This window comes from Labrus mixtus, chromosome 14, assembly GCF_963584025.1.
Source record: "Labrus mixtus chromosome 14, fLabMix1.1, whole genome shotgun sequence".
NCBI lineage: Eukaryota > Metazoa > Chordata > Actinopteri > Labriformes > Labridae > Labrus > Labrus mixtus.
Window position 1 is genome coordinate 5,362,488 of NC_083625.1, and position 19,504 is coordinate 5,381,991.

General features: G+C 36.6%; 2 protein-coding genes across 2 annotated transcripts; one reads left to right on the top strand and one right to left on the bottom strand.

The window, feature by feature from the left end:
• Positions 1-478: 478 nt before the first annotated feature.
• Positions 479-8,225, bottom strand: mks1 (MKS transition zone complex subunit 1). The gene is made up of 18 exons (XM_061056439.1): positions 7,899-8,225; positions 7,655-7,776; positions 6,858-6,910; positions 6,547-6,714; positions 5,847-5,947; positions 5,442-5,570; positions 4,812-4,916; positions 4,152-4,260; positions 3,959-4,015; positions 3,710-3,752; positions 3,557-3,619; positions 3,376-3,446; positions 3,215-3,284; positions 2,985-3,092; positions 2,400-2,533; positions 1,898-1,980; positions 1,597-1,694; positions 479-1,188 (listed from the first exon to the last, which is right to left on the bottom strand). Exons 1-18 carry the CDS (start codon positions 7,973-7,975, stop codon positions 1,085-1,087), a joined length of 1,695 nt encoding a protein of 564 aa, XP_060912422.1. The 5' UTR covers positions 7,976-8,225; the 3' UTR covers positions 479-1,084.
• Positions 8,226-10,589: 2,364 nt separating this feature from the next.
• zw10 (zw10 kinetochore protein) lies at positions 10,590-18,790 on the top strand. The gene is made up of 16 exons (XM_061056440.1): positions 10,590-10,798; positions 11,286-11,420; positions 11,530-11,631; positions 11,879-11,956; positions 12,274-12,433; positions 12,671-12,823; positions 12,937-13,134; positions 13,337-13,473; positions 13,611-13,793; positions 14,794-15,017; positions 15,131-15,202; positions 15,290-15,459; positions 15,653-15,783; positions 15,937-16,068; positions 16,702-16,904; positions 17,413-18,790. Exons 1-16 carry the CDS (start codon positions 10,694-10,696, stop codon positions 17,531-17,533), a joined length of 2,304 nt encoding a protein of 767 aa, XP_060912423.1. The 5' UTR covers positions 10,590-10,693; the 3' UTR covers positions 17,534-18,790.
• The last annotated feature ends 714 nt before the right edge of the window (positions 18,791-19,504 follow it).

Here is a 19,504-nt window from a genome sequence, read left to right on the forward strand (position 1 = left end):
CTGTCTTCTTCTCCACGGTAATAGTTTGTATTTATGTGGTTGGGATCCGCACATAGCTTATAATGCACCATTTATGTATTTATGTGCTGCAAGGTCACCGGGGGAAATGACACCGCCCATGATGGACTGTGTGGGGATGATGTGGATTCATCGATTTTAGTGTCATGAAGGTACACTGGTAAAATAGAAAATCGCACCTCCTCCGGTCCAAACTGAGATTGTGTTGTCCTTTTATATGATTAGTATAAGGCGGGACTACTTACTGTTTTACAATTTCCTACAGTAATGAATGTAACACACGAAAGGGACTCTTGCCAGAGATGTCAAAATGATTTCCTGCGTGTCAGTGAAACTACAATAATGAAGAGTCTGCTTGTCCATTTGGCTACTAGCTATCTGCTTCTTATATAGGAAATACTCAGACTGTATATGTTAAATCACCCAGAACCTAAAACACAACAATAATACTTAAGTGTGAGTCTGTCAGGTTTTCTGTTTATTATAGTAACTTTAAAAAAAAACATCTGTTCTGTGGTAAACATTCAGGAGGAAAGAAAAAACATTTCTATGCAAAACCTACAATGCAAGTATTCTGTTTAGAATAATAACATCTCCAATTTACATTTAAGTGAAAAAAACTTATAAAACAACTTTATACTAGAGCAAAAACGATTAATATGCCTAAAAATACCAATATGAAATACAAAAATTAAACTCTAAAAAAAAAATGTTCCTCAATTTTTACAGGCATTACAGTTTCTAACAGAATAAATGTGTCTAGAATAATAATCTTAGTCAAATAGACTTCATACATCCAACACAATTTGTGGTGATGCCACACAAAGAAGGCATAGCTTTTCTTTTTCTTTACTAAAAAGATCAACCTCCCAAACATGTAAACTGTCTTTACATAAAAAAATAATTCTTCTGTCCGACTCTAACAGTACGTTCTGTCTACTGTTATCACCCAAACGCGGTAAATGTGCAAATTTTGATTAAAGGCAAACTCAGTGTCTCTTGTAATGTCGCCTCTTTTCTTAACCCTTAATTGGCTGTTTTCAGGGTTTTTTAACGACTTTCTCGTTTATGCCGATGATTCAATCTGGAGTTTGGAGGTGGCGTTGATCAGGTCTCTAGGAAGACCTTCTCTGGCGTCTTGCATCTTTTTCCTGGCCCTCTGGAAGGCCTCTGGCGGAGAGAGAAAATAAAATAAACACAATTTAAAATAGATAGCATATATATTTCCTCTTTAAACTTTATTAGTTTTTATGTTTGTTTAGTCATTTCTGGCAAATTGTCCAAAATAAAAGTGATTCTGACCACCATTGTTTATATATTATTTAGGCTCCACTGTCCATAATCCAAGGAAAGCTTATTATTTTATTAATGTTGATCTGTTGCTGCGATCAAAGAGAGTTTATTGGCGATGCTCTTTGCTCAAAAGAAAGATCAACATTTTAAATATACTGGGTTTATGGGATGGAACAAACTTGTGTCCAGTAACATATCAAGCATGCTTTCAAGTACTTTTTTAAAACAATGTGTATTAAAACAGCAGTAATGTGTTTAAATTTAGTTTTAATTGAATGTTTTTACCCAGGATGGTACAAACAGCTCCTTGCTGACTGAATCCTCCCAGCTGATCAAACACTCTCTGCCTCCTCTTTTTCAACATGGTGGCATCAACGAAGGCCCTGAAATGTACACAACATATACATAAACAACTACTGTGTAGAAAATCAAAACATGTAATAGTGTGATATTTGCTATTGATTCATAAAACATTAAGAAACACACACACACTTTTGATTTTCTATAAATCCTCCTTTACACTTACAGCCACTGTGGACATTGACAGAAACACCTGGCCCACACTTTTCAGTCCACCAGCTCTTACCTGGCTTGCTGGATGCAGTGCAGGTTAAAGGTGACACTTCCTGTGGTTTCTGTTGTAAAGCCAAAGCGACTCAGCCGCTCTCCCTGCAGCCACACATGAAAGTGGAAGAATAAGAAAAGCTTTCTGTCTTGTTATTGGAAAAAACGTGGACTTTTAAAATCCAGTTTCCAAAATATTCACAAAATTGGGAAAGTAATTTACTCATGAGGAAACGTGTACCAAAATACACAAATGTTTTGCATCTTTTGGATTAACTGAATGTAAGAAGAAATGTTTTAATTTTCTTGGAAACTCCACGGGTACCTCTCTTTATTTTAAGGAATTAAAATGGCATGGTGTAATTTTAGTCGCTTAGGAGTGATCCTATTTGGACTGCCTATAAAGTGTTGCCTACATGCAGATATATTTTTGCATTATTCGGTAAAAATGTAATTATAAAAAAACTTTGAAATTGTTCATATCCATTCATTTACCAAGACTTTCCACAAAAGTTCAAAGCTACCTTGAATGTCCCTGGTATCCTGACGTAGCTGTGGTCTTCAAGCTCTGGAGAACCTCCGATAAAGAATCGCCTCAGAGCAGAGACGGTTCCTGTCTGAAGGGGTCTCCATGTATGGCATGTTAGTGTATGTTTACCTGGAACACACAAAAGTATACACACACAAAGAAAAAAATAGAATACATGAATATAAGACCAAGGGCTTGAGACTGTCCATAAAGCTATAAAACATTTAGCTTCTTAGTTTTGAAGGTTGTTCCTGTGTTTTGTTCAGCATTCATAGCAGCAGATACATTTACACTTTCCTCTTTATTTTAAATGGATACACCATTTGTAAATGTGAATAAAAGCTGAAAAAATACAACTTTAAATGATTTGAACAACAGCATATAACAACAAATGTTTCTATTATTTGATTGTTCAATTGAATTTTACATTAGAAAAAGAAAACACTGGTTTGTTCCAGTTTGTAAAATGTCAGTAATTGGCTTTCATAGAAAAAATTACAATAAAAAACGAACTGTTGAAGGCAGCCTTTATTGTAATTCAACAACCTGGAATTGAAAATGTGAAATGTAAAAAGCATACCAGGCATTGCAGGAAAAAGCAGATAGCCGTAACCTTCAGTCCGATAGCGCTGCCAGGAGTCCAGAGACAGAACTTTGAAGTAGAGCACTGGCCACTGAGGAACTGACTCTGAAACCAAAAGAAAACTCAAAGTTCAGACTAAACTCATAAATGTATAAATGTACCTTTAAAATAAATACATCACTAGAATCAAAATTAACCAAACATCATATTCCATAGATGATACTGACCTTCACTCTCTTTTTCACACATGTAGAACGCCTCAAAGCTGAAAGGGAAACTGAAGAAAGCTACATTTTCCTGTTGGTAGAAAATTTGACTTTTTTTAGGGTTCAATCAATCTCAGTGACAATGCTCTGAAGCTGTTCTCCGTTTTAAACATTATACAAACCTTCCCTAATGTTTTAGTCCGGCAGGTTTGGGTTACCCCAGAGAGAGACTGAAATGGCAAACTGGACCAATCTGAAACCAGAGAGAATCATAGAAGTAGAAGTTAGAGTAGTTTGAATTATTACTTTATTTGATTTTATCACAACAGTTAAAACTACTTTCTTAAACTGCATGTGACTTACTGTTGGGCAGCTCCATGAAGAAGTGGATGTATAAATTATCATATTCAAATCCTTTGGCTGAGACTGGAAAAAGGAGAATAAAAGAAAGACAAACTTATTAAAGACATTTCATAAATATTAAACAGTTGTGATAACCACTGATCTCCTACTCACCAATCTCTCCATGCATTACATAGCGCAGAATACCAGCAGGAGGCTGAGGAGGAGGCATGAAGTACTTATCAGTCTGAGCAAGATCAAGAAAACTTAAACTTGTGAGGACTTGATTCTATTTGTCGTCGTATATGACTTAAAACTGAATAACTTTAAAGTTTTAGACCATTGGTTGAACAAAGCAAACGATTTAAATTATTCACTCTGACCTAAAGCCCTAATAGAAGTGATAATATAATGAAGACTCACCATTTCAAAGTCTTGACCAACAAGGCTGTTGAGGTACTCCTTGTGTCGTATGTACAGCTACATGAAGAGAAAAGTGAACGTTATAAGTGATATTACGCTGCCTCCATGAACGGTAAAATCAAAATGCACATTAAAGGCTGTTCTCTTCAGTTCTGCTCTGGTTGTGGAGGAAGTGTGACTGAGGTGAACTCACATCTTTGTACATGTTCTGCTCCTTCTCCGTTTCCTCTGGTTTCATGGCTGTAGATACATTCTCCAGAGTGAGACGCCAAACTTCTCTCCGCTCGCCCTCGGTTACGATCCTGCACACCGCAAAGCACAAACAGGTTTTCATGTAGTTTTAAGGTGTTTTTTGTGTATTCATATCGGATATGAACCTCAAGTTAAAGTAGCTCATTTAAAATGATAATTTATAACTCAGGTGTTGAAAGGTCTATGGTAGGCACTCCCTCTAGAGGGATTGACTAGTACCTATTTTGAACAAGTATAAATAAGTCCCACCTGTGTATATTTGAATAAATTGCCTGTTACACGCTGAAGAACTAAAGAAGAGCGTCTGCTCGAAACGTCTGTGTTGCAATTAAAAAACAATTTTGGAGTTCTGTCTTTACCATTTTTCTTTCTTATAGTTTGCCCATAAACCATGCTGTACATATTATAACAGTTTCTTTCTTTTTAATGATTCATCACAGACCATCCGATATCAGTCTAGACTCTAGACATGTGGGCTAAAGTGGTGGACCTTTAACTGTGTGGCTCAAAGCCTATTACAGCTTTAACTGGTGAAGCAGTTCATGTTGATATGATATAAAAACTAAAGACACACACGGTCTCAGTCCTGTTGTGAACTTGCCTGTAGGGCTCTTTGCCTTTGTTGAAGTCGGGTTTTACGATGACTGTTCCGTTGCCGTCTGTTTTTATGGTTAGCAGCAAACATTCATTCTCTTTCTGGCCAAGTCTGGGAACACACAGAAACAGAGAATCACAAAAGAGGTACACACCTGAGTTAATCAATGCAGCGTACTTCTAAACTTCTAAATCTCCCACACATCAGATTTTATTCTACTTTATAGCCTATTTGTTCTCATCATCATCTTAACTGGTAGAAACATGAGATCAGATCCATGATCAGAATCTGAGTATTTTTCAGGATAAGGAAAAAAAACTGTTGATGAATTTGAACATTTACACACAAGCATTAAAATCTGTATGCTTTGGGGTCAGCTGAAACATATCTGGAGACGGTCTCAGGAACTTTGTTGTTGGATTTCATCCCCATGTTAATGACACCCACAGAGTGTGACCATATCCTCAAGGAAAATGTGTGTTAAAAGGTTGCTTGCCTGTGCTGCTTACTATCACAAGCCATTGGAAAACAGTTAAAGAGAAGCCCTTCCACTGTGATGGAAAAATAGGCAGGGTACATACAGAACACTGCTGCCAACATCCATGACAAAACCATGTTTACTGACTCGAGTCTTACCTTCCAGGAGGGCTCAGGTCCCCCATGATGTGCATGGTCTGCATGGTATTATTCACCACATGGCTGTTTTTCACAAACTCCTCTGTGGGCTCCCACGTAATGATCTTTGACTTAGGGACACTTGAATCCCTGCAAAGTTCAACACAACATCATAACTGTGACATAAATGTTTGAAACATTTAAACAATACAAGTTTAAACTTCCAGGACAAACAATCATTACAAATCAAAGTTTCTTGAATACATTTGATCTCATCTGCATTGAATGTTGACAAATATATGCAACTATTTTACATATTAAAGAGAGAAGCTAGGCTAAAAGGGGATACTCTTTTTAACATGTGTTTTGAGAATACAGTCTTTCCCTATGAGTCCATTTAAAGAAGTGAGCTGGTTCTCTACTCACATGGTGCGTCTTTCCTGCCGTCTGTGTCTCACACTGGCCATCCTCTCAGCCAGGAATGTGGGGCGGGATACGGTGGTGGTCAGTAAGTCAGCGGCTTGCTGCTTTAAGGTTAAAAAAAACAACAAGCTAATTAAAAGCACAGATAGAAATAAGAATGATAGAACCTGAGGTTTCACAAAGAAATTAATTGCTTTAAAGCTCTTCTGACATGTTTGCTGGTTAGACATGATATTTAAGTGTGATTCACAATCTGCGTAATGCGTCACTAAACACACTGGACTGTTACAAAAAGACAAAGTTAAATCTGCTTATGCTTCTCAGGCGATAAAGCTAAAGTGGTCAGATGTGGACATAGCTGCAGAAATGTGCGCTTACATGACAGTAAAACACACTTTGTTGGAAACAGTGCTGTTTTACGACATGTGTTTAACATACTTTTACAGCTACTTTGTATGATTTAAATGAAGATTGTATTGTGTTGTGAAGAAACCTTAGTAACAAACAGAACTTGACTTAAAAGACTGCGATGTAGATTAAGGTGATAAAAGAAACTTGAAGAAACTCACCCACTGACTTTATTTTTTTATGACTTAATTGTGATTGACTTTCTGTCTGTTTTGTGTATGAAAATGTAAAATATAAACTTTATTGTGAATTACTGGAAACTGTTGATGAAACTGATAAATGCAAAACAACATACCATTTGGTTGAATGGAAGGCAGTTAGTGTAGCGGTCATGATCGGTGTATGTAAAAATTCTGTGATTTCTTCTGCCCTTTGACCTCTTCAGGGCCTTGACCTCTGTGTGGTACTGACGGTCCAGAGGGGTCTGACATGCTGCCTCATTCTGGAAAAGTTCCATCTCATACTGGGCGCACATACAGAGACAAAGAGAGGATGGTGAGTTGTAAGGCTTCTTCAATAGGACACAGAGATATAAATTCAAAATGTGTGCACTTTTAAACTAAATGAAATCTATCAGTATAGTTTGCTTTGTGATACAAGTTCTACCTGACTGAAGAGTTTCTCCTGCCAGCCCACCTCCAGCTCCTCTTCATTATCACCTAGTGACAGAGAAACAACGTTACTAAAATGTGATTTGAAGGAAACATCCACCCTAAAACATGCATACATGTTGTACTGAAGTTAGACACTACGTCCATTCCTGTAACAGTGTTGTTTTCAATGATATAAGTACTTTCTGTGGACAGCAAATAAACAAAAACAACACAAAATAATAAATAAATAAATAATATTTTATATACTAAGTACTTCTTGTTACCTGCCAGCAATAGTTCATCTGCAAACAAAACTCAGTAGGTTCTGACAAGTTTGAAAGTCAAGCAATGAAATGTAGAAATTACAATTGACTGAATTTAATTTATTTATTTAATAGGGACAATGCAATTTAACATAATTTCAATACAAAGCATGAAACTGATGTGCTGCATAAAGAGTTAATAGATATTGGTAATTTCCAACTCGTGTCCCCAGTTGGGCCTTTGTGTAAACAAACAGATTAAAATGTACAACATTCAGTTACATAAAAACCCAAAACACGATATGAGGATACATTAAAATACATCTACAACAATACAAATGCTATGAACCAGTTTAAAATAAAGTTTGAAGATACTAATTAAAAGTGGGTTGAGCCAGCATTACACCTGTTTGGAAAAAGATTTTAAGTCCAATGATTACAAGCAATCAACCAGAGGAGATTTACAGTTAAAGAAAACTGTGCAACATGTCTACAAAAGGTAAAATAACTTGTTATTATTCATCCATTACCATCAGGATAAATGTACCTGTGTGACTTTTTGAGGTGAGGGTCTCCAGCTCAATGTCTCCTCTGTCTCTCTGGGACAGAACCTGCTGCTGAAGGTGCTGAGAGAGGGCAGCTGTAGAGGTCACCCTCTCTATACGGACCCTAAAGTTAGGAAACAAAAAACATCTTGTTGAATTCACGTGTGCTGATATTAAAGTAAATTCCTTCACTAAACCAGGTAACACGGCAGCAGACAGTAAATCAATCCAACATCAGTTACTTACTTTATTCTTAAGTTTTTAACAGCATCCCGGGACCGAAACACAGCTTCCCCGGTGTCCGTGTTCCAACAGTCTGCCATTAATATTTAGATGTTTGTTTTAATGTTAGCCAGCATTAGCGATCAGCTCTACAGTAAACACATTAGTCCCTGTCGACTTTAAACGAGAATAAATTATTATAAAATAATCCCTAGCAGCGTTTGCAGATGAGAATTGCTGTCAGAAAAGAAAGCGCGAATGTTATAAGTAAAAGCTACCAAAGGAAGATAACAATTCAAGCACAAAGCACGGCTTAAAGATAGTTGTCGTTGCCATAGAAATATGGGTAGTTCTTCTTCTTTTATTTATATCTTTGGCGGTTTGATAACCATCTTTCATGAGCATTACCGCCCCCTACCGGCGCAGTCTAAAAGAGCCAAAGTCTCTTTACTAATATTACAGAGTGTATAGTCTATGACTCAGATAAACCAATTATTTCTACTTAATAATATTAATTGGAGTAATACTTGACCTAATGAATCAATAATAACATTTTAATATATACATATATATATGTTTTATTTATTTTTATTTTTATATATATATATATTGGAGTAATACTTCACTTAATGAATCAATAATAACATTTTTTATATGTTTTAATTTTTTTAATTTTGATATATATATATATATATATATATATATATACGTTTTAATCTTATTATTGATCCATTAAGTCTCAACTAGCTGGAAGGTAATATACTCATGTAACTTTTTTTTCACATTGTTCGATGATGCACTAAATATCAAAATATTAAACTAGGAATTACAGTCAGATTTATTTTGTTGAAAGAGTGTTTGGTAAAAAGCTTTCAGGTCGAAAGCTCCTTCTGGAATAATTCACCTGTTCATATCAGATCCATTTTTTTTACTTTGTTTGTTTAACAATGATTTGTCTTCTTTCCCCTTGTTTATCAAAGCCCTCAACACTAAGCTGTAAAGTTTATGTGTGTGTGTTTGTGTATGAGTGTGTAGGTACAAGTGAGTGTGTAGTGTAGATGTGTAGCTGTACCTGCAGTTGTTCACCACTGTTCTTAATTTTCACATATTTATGTTTTAGTTATTTACTATGTATGGAATTTAATAATTATTTAACTGGATATGTTTTACTGATTAATTAATATACTTTGATGTTTTGTTACTGCATCAGAGCACCGTGAAGTCCAAAGAAAATGTCCTACTGGTACAATAAAGTTACTCTTATCTCATCTTGTATTATTATATCTTTCTCAGTGAAGGGGTGTTCTAACATTTTAACACTAACACTGTCACTGTTTATTTGTATTTGTATTTACTTATAATAATATGTTCCGCTCATATTCTTACTTTGATATTGCTGGCCTCTTTGTCCATCATTTGGTTGTAATGTTTTTCATCCACTACTTTTATTTTTTTATTTTTTATTATTTATTTTTTTATATTCAGGTCTAATTACAGATTTTTTCCTCAACTGTTTATAGGTTCTTGTTTAAATCTCACATAAATATTTTTTGTCCCTGCACGGGTTATGTACATTTCTTGTATAATTTTATTTTTACTTACTTTTTTTTTTTTTTTGCACAGTTTAAGTTTGTTTCATCTAGAGGTATTCTTTAAATCTTTTTTTCAGGTTAATATATATGTATGGAGGGGGGGCATCAGTTTTGTGGTTTAATTTGTAAGAAATGTCATGTACGTCTTTGTAACCTGCTACTGGATGCTTTGAATTTCCCTCGGGATCAATAAAGTATCTATCTATCTATCTATCTATCTATCTATCTATCTATCTATCTATCTATCTATCTATCTATCTGTCTGTCTGTCTATCTATCTATCTGTCTGTCTATCTATCTATCTATCTATCTGTCTATCTATCTTTGTTTGATTTTAGTGGGTTTCTTTTTGTTGTCTTTTTCTGTGCTATTTAAACACTTTATCTTTTTTTTTAAATGTTCTTTTCTTTTTTAATTGTTGTACATTTTCTTCTGTTGGGACCCGCTTAAAATCGAGATATTACATTTCCAAATTTTACATTTACATTTCTTATCCTAATTAATAAATAAATAAATAAATAAACAAACAAATAAATAAATAAATAAATAGATAAATAAATGAATGAATAAATGAATGAATGAATAAATAAGTAAATAAACAAATGAATGAATGAATGAATGAATAAATAAATAAATAAATAAATAAATAAACGAATGAATGAATGAATGAACGAATAAATAAATGAATAAATGAATGAATGAATGAATAAATAAATGAATGATGACTGAATAAATGAATGAATGAATGAATGAATGAATGAATGAATGAATAAATGAATGAATGAATGAATGAATGAATGAATGAATGAATAAATGAATAAATGAATGAATGGATAAATAAATAAATGAATAAATGAATGAATGGATAAATAAATAAATGAATAAATGAATGAATAAATAAATAAATAAATAAATAAATAAATAAATAAATGAATAAATAAATAAATAAATAAATAAATGAATGACTGAATGACTGAATAAATGAATTACTGAATAAATAAATAAATAAATAAATGAATGATAAATAAACATGTGGTGGCGGTAACGATCAGTTATGTTTGCAGTGAGTCGTCAAATAAAAAAACGAAGAAGAAGAAGAAGAAGGAGGAGGCGGAGGACCAGTCGCCGACATCTCGGAGCCAATCACACCACTGGCGGGTCTCTGGTTGTTATGCTGACCTGTCACAGTGTTTCTGTAAAACATTATAACGTTTCTAAAGCCACATCATGGCGTCGTTTGTGACCGAAGTGCTCGCCAGCTCTGGGAAACTGGAGAAAGAGGATCTGTCCTGCAAAATAAGCAAAATGTCGCGGAAGGTGGAGGACGCAAAGGTAACCCAGCAGCTAGCATAACATGAGCTAACTATGCTAAGCAAAGTTTGAACTAGCCGTTAGCCGTTAGCTGACTAGAAAGAGCATGAAACTTAACTCTCCCTTTACAAAACGTAAGTCTTAAAATCTCCACCAAATAAAAGTGATATTAAAAGTAATTAAAAGCCAATATCAGTGTGGTTTATCCATCTATTTAATTACAGTTTGTTATGTTTAGAGAGACTTATATTAACATGTAGTTCAGATACTTAAGGTGACAACGTGGCTGTTGTTTATTCAGTACAAAACAACAATACTTTCATTTATTCCACTGATACCAGCTTTATCTTGCTTTTTGCTATTAGGATGGACTTATTTTACATCAGATTTACAGGTATGGGGGGGGTTATGGTATACATAAGCCAGAAGACTAAGCAGCTGGGCTTAAAATAAAGTGCTGGACTTTGTAAAAAGTTATCTTAAACTTTCTTTATGCATTTATTCACAGGAAGAAGTATGTGACATGATAAACAAGAGGTACAGTGACTTCCTACCTAGTCTGCAGGGATCTGAAGACTTAATGAAGCAGGTCGATGAGGTCTCCAAAGAAATGGATATCCTTAAAAACTGCATTGAAACTGAGGTGTGTGTGTGTGTGTGTGTGTGTGTGTGTGTGTGTGTAAAAAGTAAAGCTGATCAGATTGTGTTCAGTTCTGCCTTGAAACATGTTGTGTTTGTGTATCGGATCACAGGTTCAGCAGAACATCCACGTGGCTGTAGATGAATATGCAAAGCTGAAGCAGCAGCTGGAGAAAAATACGATCATAATAACGATGCTCGGACACCTGAAAGAGGTAAAACATGTTTGGTAAATGTCTAGCTCTCGAAATTGTACAGAAAGAAAAACAGAGGATCAATAATAACTATATTTGAATGTTTCAGTGACTGATTGTGATTGTATTTCTTATTTGAATATTTGGTTTTAGTATTTGTATATTTCTGATATTAGGCATCTACAGACTTGCTCCAACAATATTTAGTTGTTCTTGTACAGTGACAGTAAACATATCTTATCTTATCTTCATCCTCTGTGCGTCTCAGTTTCATAGTGCCAAAGAGGACTTCAACAAAGCTTTACTGGACAAGAAGTATGTTGATGCTGCCAACCACCTGGAGAGGGTAAGGGCTTCTGATGTCACATTCACACTATGACACACCTGTAATGTAAATTGAGGCTGGGAAAATAATCTAAACTTTTTTTACACACTATTTTTTTATATTTACTAGAAGTTAAAGAAGTTTAGATTATTTCCACAAAGTGATGTATCTGTACGCTTTCAATTAGCAGTGTCAACAAGCTTTGATACAGTAAAAATAAGCACCTCATTCTTCTAGAACGTGACCATGGGCATGCGCCATGTGAATACCTGTTTATAGTACATCTTTGTGGGTCTACTGTCTATTAACATAAAAACGGGTTTGAAAATGTGTCACAGGCAAGAGCTAGTGTGGATTCACTGAAGGGCTGGAAGACATCTCAGCTGCCCTTGCTCAGCGCTCTCAGCTCTGAGCTCACGGTGCAGAGAGAAAACTTGATTTACCACCTGGGAGATGAATGGAAGAGCCTCGTTATCTGGAAATTGCCATCCTCGAAGGGTAAGACTTTCTCGGAAGGAAACCAGCATAAATGCATTAAAAGTTTGTCCTTGTCACTCAAAACTCACAGATTATTATCAGATATCTATCCCTCCCTTGGTGAAAAATTACATCATTTAGTATTCATATCATATATCATCTGGTATTTTACTAGTTTGCATTTCCTTTATTTTTTTCTTAAAAACCAAGAAAGTGAGCTTGATTCATTAGTTGTGACTGTTGGATTTTTACCACCAGAGCCAGCAGGTCTGAAGTCTTTCCTGAAGGTAGAGCTGAACCTGACCTATGGTAGCAGCAAGGATGGAGAACCAACACCTCCAGCTCTGTTGCGCTGTGTCCTGCAAGCTCTGGCCATCCAGGGAGACCTTCAGCACAAGATCAAACTCTTCAGTAAGAACAATGACGAACACACGGCAATGTCCTGATTAAGTTTTCATACCTTAAAGAGACTTTGAGTTCTTGGAACCGCCTGCTTCATAGCAGTCCTTGTTGTCGTTCTTCAGGTCAGGTGCTGTTAAAGACCATGCTGAAACCACTGGTGGTGTACCCATCACTGTCAGTGAGGGTAACAGAGCAGCAGGGGGAGGGCACCATCCTGGCTTTACAGTGTCTGGAGGAGAGCCAAGAAGAGAGATCGGCGCCTTCACAGGTCTACAGCAAACTGCTCCTGGTGCTCAAGACGCTGCACTCACACCTGCTGGGTATATTTAACATTTCACTGTTTAACTGCCTAATTAAGACTCCATGGGTCTTAAGCTGACACCAAAGTCAGCAGGTTTACAATTTTAAACAGAGTTAAACAGTAAGATTTATAATAATTGAATGTGTGTTTATATCTATTTCTCTCCTGCTGTAAGATAACATGAGATGGCTCAAAGCAGCTTACATGCTTTTTCTCCCCAGATGTGTCTATTGGTGATAAAAAACTCTCAGCCATCTTGGGAGAACTGATTTGGGAGGACATTTCCAAGTGCATCATCCATGAGTGTCTGCTCTACTCCATCCCCACCAACAGCAGCCAGCTGGAGAAATACAACACTGTATGGAGATGACAGCACTTTGTATAGTATACAAACATCTGCCAACTGTTCTAGCTGATTATGAAGTCTTTGTGGCATTACTTTCATTTATAAGATTATTTAGCGGCTAAATCTTTTGTTTTTTATTTGTGTTAAAGGTGATCAAGGAAACGGAGGAGTTTGAGAAGTCTCTGAAGGAGATGGAGTTTCTGCAGGGTGATTCCACAGACCTGCTCAAATATGCCAGGGATGTCAACTGTCACTTTGCCAGCAAGAAGTGCAAGGATGTCATCGTGGCAGCCCGCAAACTCATGACCTCTAAGATGCACAACACAGTCAAGGTGGGTGAGCTGGGGATGAGGGTCGAGATGGGACAGGTGTGATTAGACAACCGTAAACTAAACACTCAACCTCACTAGTCGCACCAGAATTACTAATCAGTTTAAGTGATTATGAATATTTCTATGAACATATGCCAGTAATGCTTCTAAAAGGTTGTGTAGAAGCTGTAATACAGCCACCCGCCACAAACCAGCACAGTGGACAGATGACAGCTCGTAGGAGCAGCTAAGGTTAGCCAGAGTCTGCCAGCTAATTTGACGTAGTTTACATGGTCAGTCAGAAAAGATAACACAACAAATCAAGACAATGACTGCACAAGATATAAAGTGTTTTCTTACCTTTAGACAGTGGACTAGTCTGAATGTTATGTCTGTTTTTATTAACAGGGAAGTTTGTCATTAGAACCATTTCTAGACTTGATTGATAGAAACTAAAATGGAAAACTAGAAACGTATATTTCTTCTTCATTTTTTTAAATATATATATATATATTTTTATGGCTTATTTACTTTGTATTTATTCTTATATTGTTTTATTTGCTTTGATAACCTGCTGCTTTAACAACACTTTTGCAGTTTGGGATCAATAAAGTAAATCTGTCAATCTATTTATCTATCAAACATGCATGTTATTTACTCCAGTGTTAAGTTAGCTGTCTTTGTAGTAAAGATACTGTTAGCCCAAGGAGAAACAAGTTCCCAAACTTAAATTATTTTCTAATAAAAATGATCAATAAAATACTTGTTTCTAAGCAGAATGTTTATCCCAGATTTCTGCAGCTTTAAATTTTCACACTCCTGCATCTCGACGTTTTGGAATCAGCCTGACAGGTTTTCTAAGGCAGCTATTCTTTTAAACTTTGTAGTTGGCAATCATGAGATTCCATGACATCAGTCATTTATTTCTGCCTTAGATTTAAAATTTCAATAATCGAGAATAACCTTTTCCTGTGTGACAACAAGTATAATGGAAAAACGTCACTTTTTTCTATCCTGTTAGATCACACCAGACTACAAAATGCGTCTTCCAAAGCTGCCTGCTCCTGCTTCAGAGGTGAAGGTGAAGCAAGAGACCAGACAAGAGGAGACGACGATAGAGAACTCGAAGCAGCTGTCTCCGTGGAGTCTGAGTCTGCCGGCCTGTCGCATCAGTGAGTCAGTGCAGCAGCTGATGGAGCTGGCACTCAACACGCTGTGTGAAGCTGTTGGAAGCTCTACACAATGGTACGTTCCAACATCCTGTGTATTTTAAATACTGTGTGTAAAATCTCACCTTTTTGAAGCGAAACCCATTCAAGCTTCAAATTAAAATCCATCTTTTAATTTCTACCCTTCAGTGCGTTACAACTCTTCTTTACCGTGAGAAACATCTTCCAGCTGTTCTATGATGTTGTACCAACATACCACAAGTAAGTGTGTCCATCACATCTGACATGAAGCAAATCAAACAAACACAAGTTCTATCAAGGTGTGATTGGTTGTCCCTCCCCAATCAGGGAGAACCTGCTCAAGTTCCCTCACCTGGCTGCCATCCAGCACAACAACTGCATGTACCTGGCCCACCACCTGCTCACCCTGGGCCACCATTTCAGGGCTCACCTGCCGCAGCCCCTCAGCGAGGGGGTAGCAACTTTTGTTGACATGGTGCCCGGATTCAGGAAACTAGGTAAACATTTCTTGAGTTCTTTGAAACATTGCCATTCAGTTGAGTGCTGGACTTCATGGCAAACAAAAGCTAACTCCTAATTAATTGTTTGTTTTGCTGATGTACCAACATTTGACATAATTTCTTCTTCTGAATACAAATGACAGATATTAAATCTACAGTTTGCTGTTTTCCCTCTTTCCTTTTCCTTAAGGCGCCCAGTGCTTCTTAGCACAGATGAACGTCCAAAGAGCTGAGCTGTTAGAGAGACTTTCCACGGCTCACAACTTCAGCAACCTGGATGATGAAGACAACTACATCGCAGCCAGTAAAGCAGTCCGACAGGTGAGAGCAAAGACCATGAGATGTGCTGTTTTTGTGTGCCATTACAAACAGGTTAGCTATGTGGCAGTTTACAAAGCATTCAAACTCATCACTCGTTTATTTCCGTGTACAGTTTCTCTTTCACACTATGACCATCCGTTTACTTGATTTCAGGTCATCCATCAGCTGAAGCAGTTGGGCACAGTGTGGCAGGATGTCCTACCAGTTGGCATCTATTGTAAAGCTGTGGGCAACCTCCTCAACACAGCCATCACAGAAGTCATTTCCAAAATCATGATGCTTGAGGTTTGTCTTTAAATATACTTATACCAGTGCAGAGTTGTTACTAAAAAACTGCTTCTCCCCAGAAAAGACAAGTAATCAGAATCAGAATCTGGATTTATTGCCAAGTACATTTACACATACAAGGAATTTGACTTGGTGTATTGGTGCTAAACAGTTAACAAGGAAATAAAGCAGAACTAGCAACAACTTAATTAATACAGTATAAGAAGCTTTTACAATATATAAAATAGAATTTAAAAATGTAAAATATAAATAAAAATAAAAAACACAAAATGTACAACAGGTGCAATGTAGGAGCTGTGCAGTGGAGTATGAGAAAAAATCTTGGTGTGTGTAAAACAACAGAGGGAAATGCTTAAATACATTAACTTTAGTGGCTAGGATGACGTGATGATGACCAAGATGGAATGATTTACATTTTCACTGACTCAGCACTTTCCTCCATCACCAGCTATACCACTGTGACTGCAGCCGGTTTGGTTGATAAAGTTCTGATGAAGTTAAACTAAGTAATTATGGTAAAATGAGCCTATCTTGATCTGGTTGATAATGCTTTATTCTACAGTCATTGTTTACTTAATGATATTACTGACGATCAGCAAGGATTTGATTTTCTCACTCATGTACCTGCAGGACATTTCCTCAGAGGACGGGGAGCATCTCCACACTCTGTGCCAAACCATCATCGAGGAGTGTCCGCTGGTCTTCATCCCTCTGGCCGAGGAAAAGAAAAACAAGAAGTACCAGGAGGAAGTTCCCCTCTACGTGAAGAAGTGGGGCACGTTCAAGGAGCTGGTCATCGTGCTGCGAGCCAACCTGCAGGAAATCGTGGACAGGTACGAAAGAAACTCAAACGATACAGTAACCGATTACAGTGTATTTAAAGTTATTTTGATGCTTACTATTTTAGGTTAGAGTCACAAGAGCGCTGTTCCCTCTGTTTCTGTTTTCCCGTTTTTGATGTGATCTGTTGAACTGTTGATTCAGAACTTTAATTAAATCACTGGTTTTACTTCATTTTGTTATATTTGCACTTGTTTTAAGTTTGATTTAACAGTAGTTCAAGTTATACTGTAAAATATAAAAAGGTTGCGGTCAGTAAGGAAAACAATTATTCAAAAACAGAAGGAGTCAAAGACAACTGTACCCTCACGTTTAGTCGTCATGCAGGGTTCAACTCCATAAACAGACTTCGTAATAGGAAACATTATGCAACGGTTTTGGTGCTTAGTTTTTCTCATCACAATCCTCCACTGTGTTGTTTTAATCCCTGAAAAAGAGCTTCTGGCTGCCATTATATGAAGTTATATTATTGTCTGATTTGCCTCTGATTTGTCTCCACAGGTGGGCTGACAGTAAAGGCCCCCTGGCGTTGGAGTTTTCCAGTTCGGAGGTGAAGAATCTGATCCGAGCCCTGTTTCAGAATACAGAGAGAAGAGCTGTGGCTCTGACCAAAATCAAATAGATACTCGGAGAAAAGTGACTGTCAGTATAATCCTAAAGCACTTTTTTTTTTTTTCCAGTGAGGAAAAATCTGATTTATGCCTTTACTCATTTCCGTTTTCGGTTCATTAAATGTCCACATTGACATGTATGTAAGCCTGTCACAGAGGATTGTTTGCCCTCTCTGATTGAGGTGCTGTCGCTGAGGGGTTTAAGATGTAATCAATCTGTGAGATGTGTTCCTTCTATGCATTCAGCCTGCAATTAGTCGCTCAGAGATTACACCAAGGCTTCTTCGCATCAGCATCCTGCAGCCCTCTGTCCTATAGCTTTAAAGGTCATCCAGTACAAAGCCAGCTGAGGTTGTGTAACCAGCGACTTGCCATCTGTTGACATGTGATGTTGTATCCAGGGTTAACTTTGCTGTTAATCAAACTTCATCTCTAGCTTTTTTTCAGCTCTTCTGTTCTGATGTCATTTCAGGAGTTTGTGTGTTTGGACTTACATGCCTCCAAGTGTCTGTTTTTGTTTGTTTGATGCTTGTTGCCTTTATTAGATAGGACAGTGGGGAAAGGAGACACAGGTCGGACTTGAACTCAGGTCCGCCCGCTTGGAGAACTAAAGCCTCAGTTTATGGGAGACGACCTAACCGGTTTGCCATTTGTGCCCCTTTCTGTAATTTTCTGTCAAAGACACCCCGTAATGTACATCTCTCACACCCTCTTAAAGATGATGTTTGTATTTTACTGGTTTCATGATTAAGTTGTGTTGACAACATAATGGCTGACTGGATTATTTGTCACAGACAACTTTTCTTGGAGTGAATGAAACGCTACATTTATGAACCCTGCTCGGGTTTCAAGTTGGCCTGGTGGACGTCCAAGTGCAGAGTTAAGTCTGTGTTCAGGTTAAAGGTAACAAAACATTTTTCTATATTAAACATAACCATAAAAAATGTTTAACTCCTTAGTCAGTAGGCGTGCAAAGTGGACCCTAAGGTGGGAACATTTAAAATGCGTTGTTAATGGGTGCTTATTGAATTTGTTCAGTATCAATTTTGTAACTTGAAGGTTTATCCAACAACATTTCCTCGTTATAAAAAAAGTAATTCAGTTGGTATTATATTTAATTCTAAAAATGTATTTTCTTTTGTAAATCATTAATGAGGTCATTTCTACAACACGGGGCTTTCTTTTCTTAAGACTTCTTGTACAACCATGTAGCTGAACTCTCCCATAATGTATTTATTACTTCAAAATAAACCAAAAGACTAAAGCTATTTCTGCTCCCTACATAATTGTAATTGACTTTTCATTATGACATACTTCTCAAAAGTCGACTATTGCTGCTTGAAGTTAGCCAAGTGACCAGAAATCAGTCAACATTGTGGAGCTAGTTTAACTCGACATATTGATCACTTACCACAAATCCAGTTCTTCATTCAGCCTCACAAATGAAGAGCTTTAAATTCAATTGTAATAACTTTTGTTATATATATGTACTTGTATATGTAGTTTTATATTTAGGATATTTTCACAATAAAATGAATAACTTTATTTGTTTAGCACTTTTAAAAACAAGGATCAACAAAGTGCTTTGACACAAACATAACAACAAAGTATCAGAACCCAAACAACATCAGCAACATAATAACATGTAATAAAAAAACTATAGTAAAACGGAAAGACACTGAAACTTGTAGGCTACTACATCTTTTCTCCTATTTAGATTTTTTAAGGTGATGTAGATCCTGAAGTCGTTGCTAATTCTAGTCTCACAGAGGCATCACGGCCACCGGAGTTCTCATAGAAGACTGCATCATCGTCTCCACCGTCGTCATTTTGCACCTGTGAAAAGGAAAAACAACAAACTTTTAAAAATGATCATTTTGTTTATGAATATCCTGCAGCACATTTTTTTTCTGCAACACAAGCTGTTTATTCAGTTTGTAAACTCACAGCGTCGCCATCCGTCTGTGTGTTTTTCTTCCCTG

Coding starts and splice junctions, on each gene's coding strand:
- mks1 (XM_061056439.1), bottom strand. CDS start 7,975: ATGGCAGACTGTTGGAACACGGACACCGGGGAAGCTGTGTTTCGGTCC. Junction 3,093..3,214: donor GTGTGAAAAAGAGAGTGAAG/GTCAGTATCATC, acceptor TTTTGGTTTCAG/AGTCAGTTCCTCAGTGGCCA. Junction 1,189..1,596: donor AGCTGTTTGTACCATCCTGG/GTAAAAACATTC, acceptor TCTCTCCGCCAG/AGGCCTTCCAGAGGGCCAGG.
- zw10 (XM_061056440.1), top strand. CDS start 10,694: ATGGCGTCGTTTGTGACCGAAGTGCTCGCCAGCTCTGGGAAACTGGAG. Junction 15,460..15,652: donor GCCCGGATTCAGGAAACTAG/GTAAACATTTCT, acceptor CTTTTCCTTAAG/GCGCCCAGTGCTTCTTAGCA. Junction 15,784..15,936: donor CCAGTAAAGCAGTCCGACAG/GTGAGAGCAAAG, acceptor ACTTGATTTCAG/GTCATCCATCAGCTGAAGCA.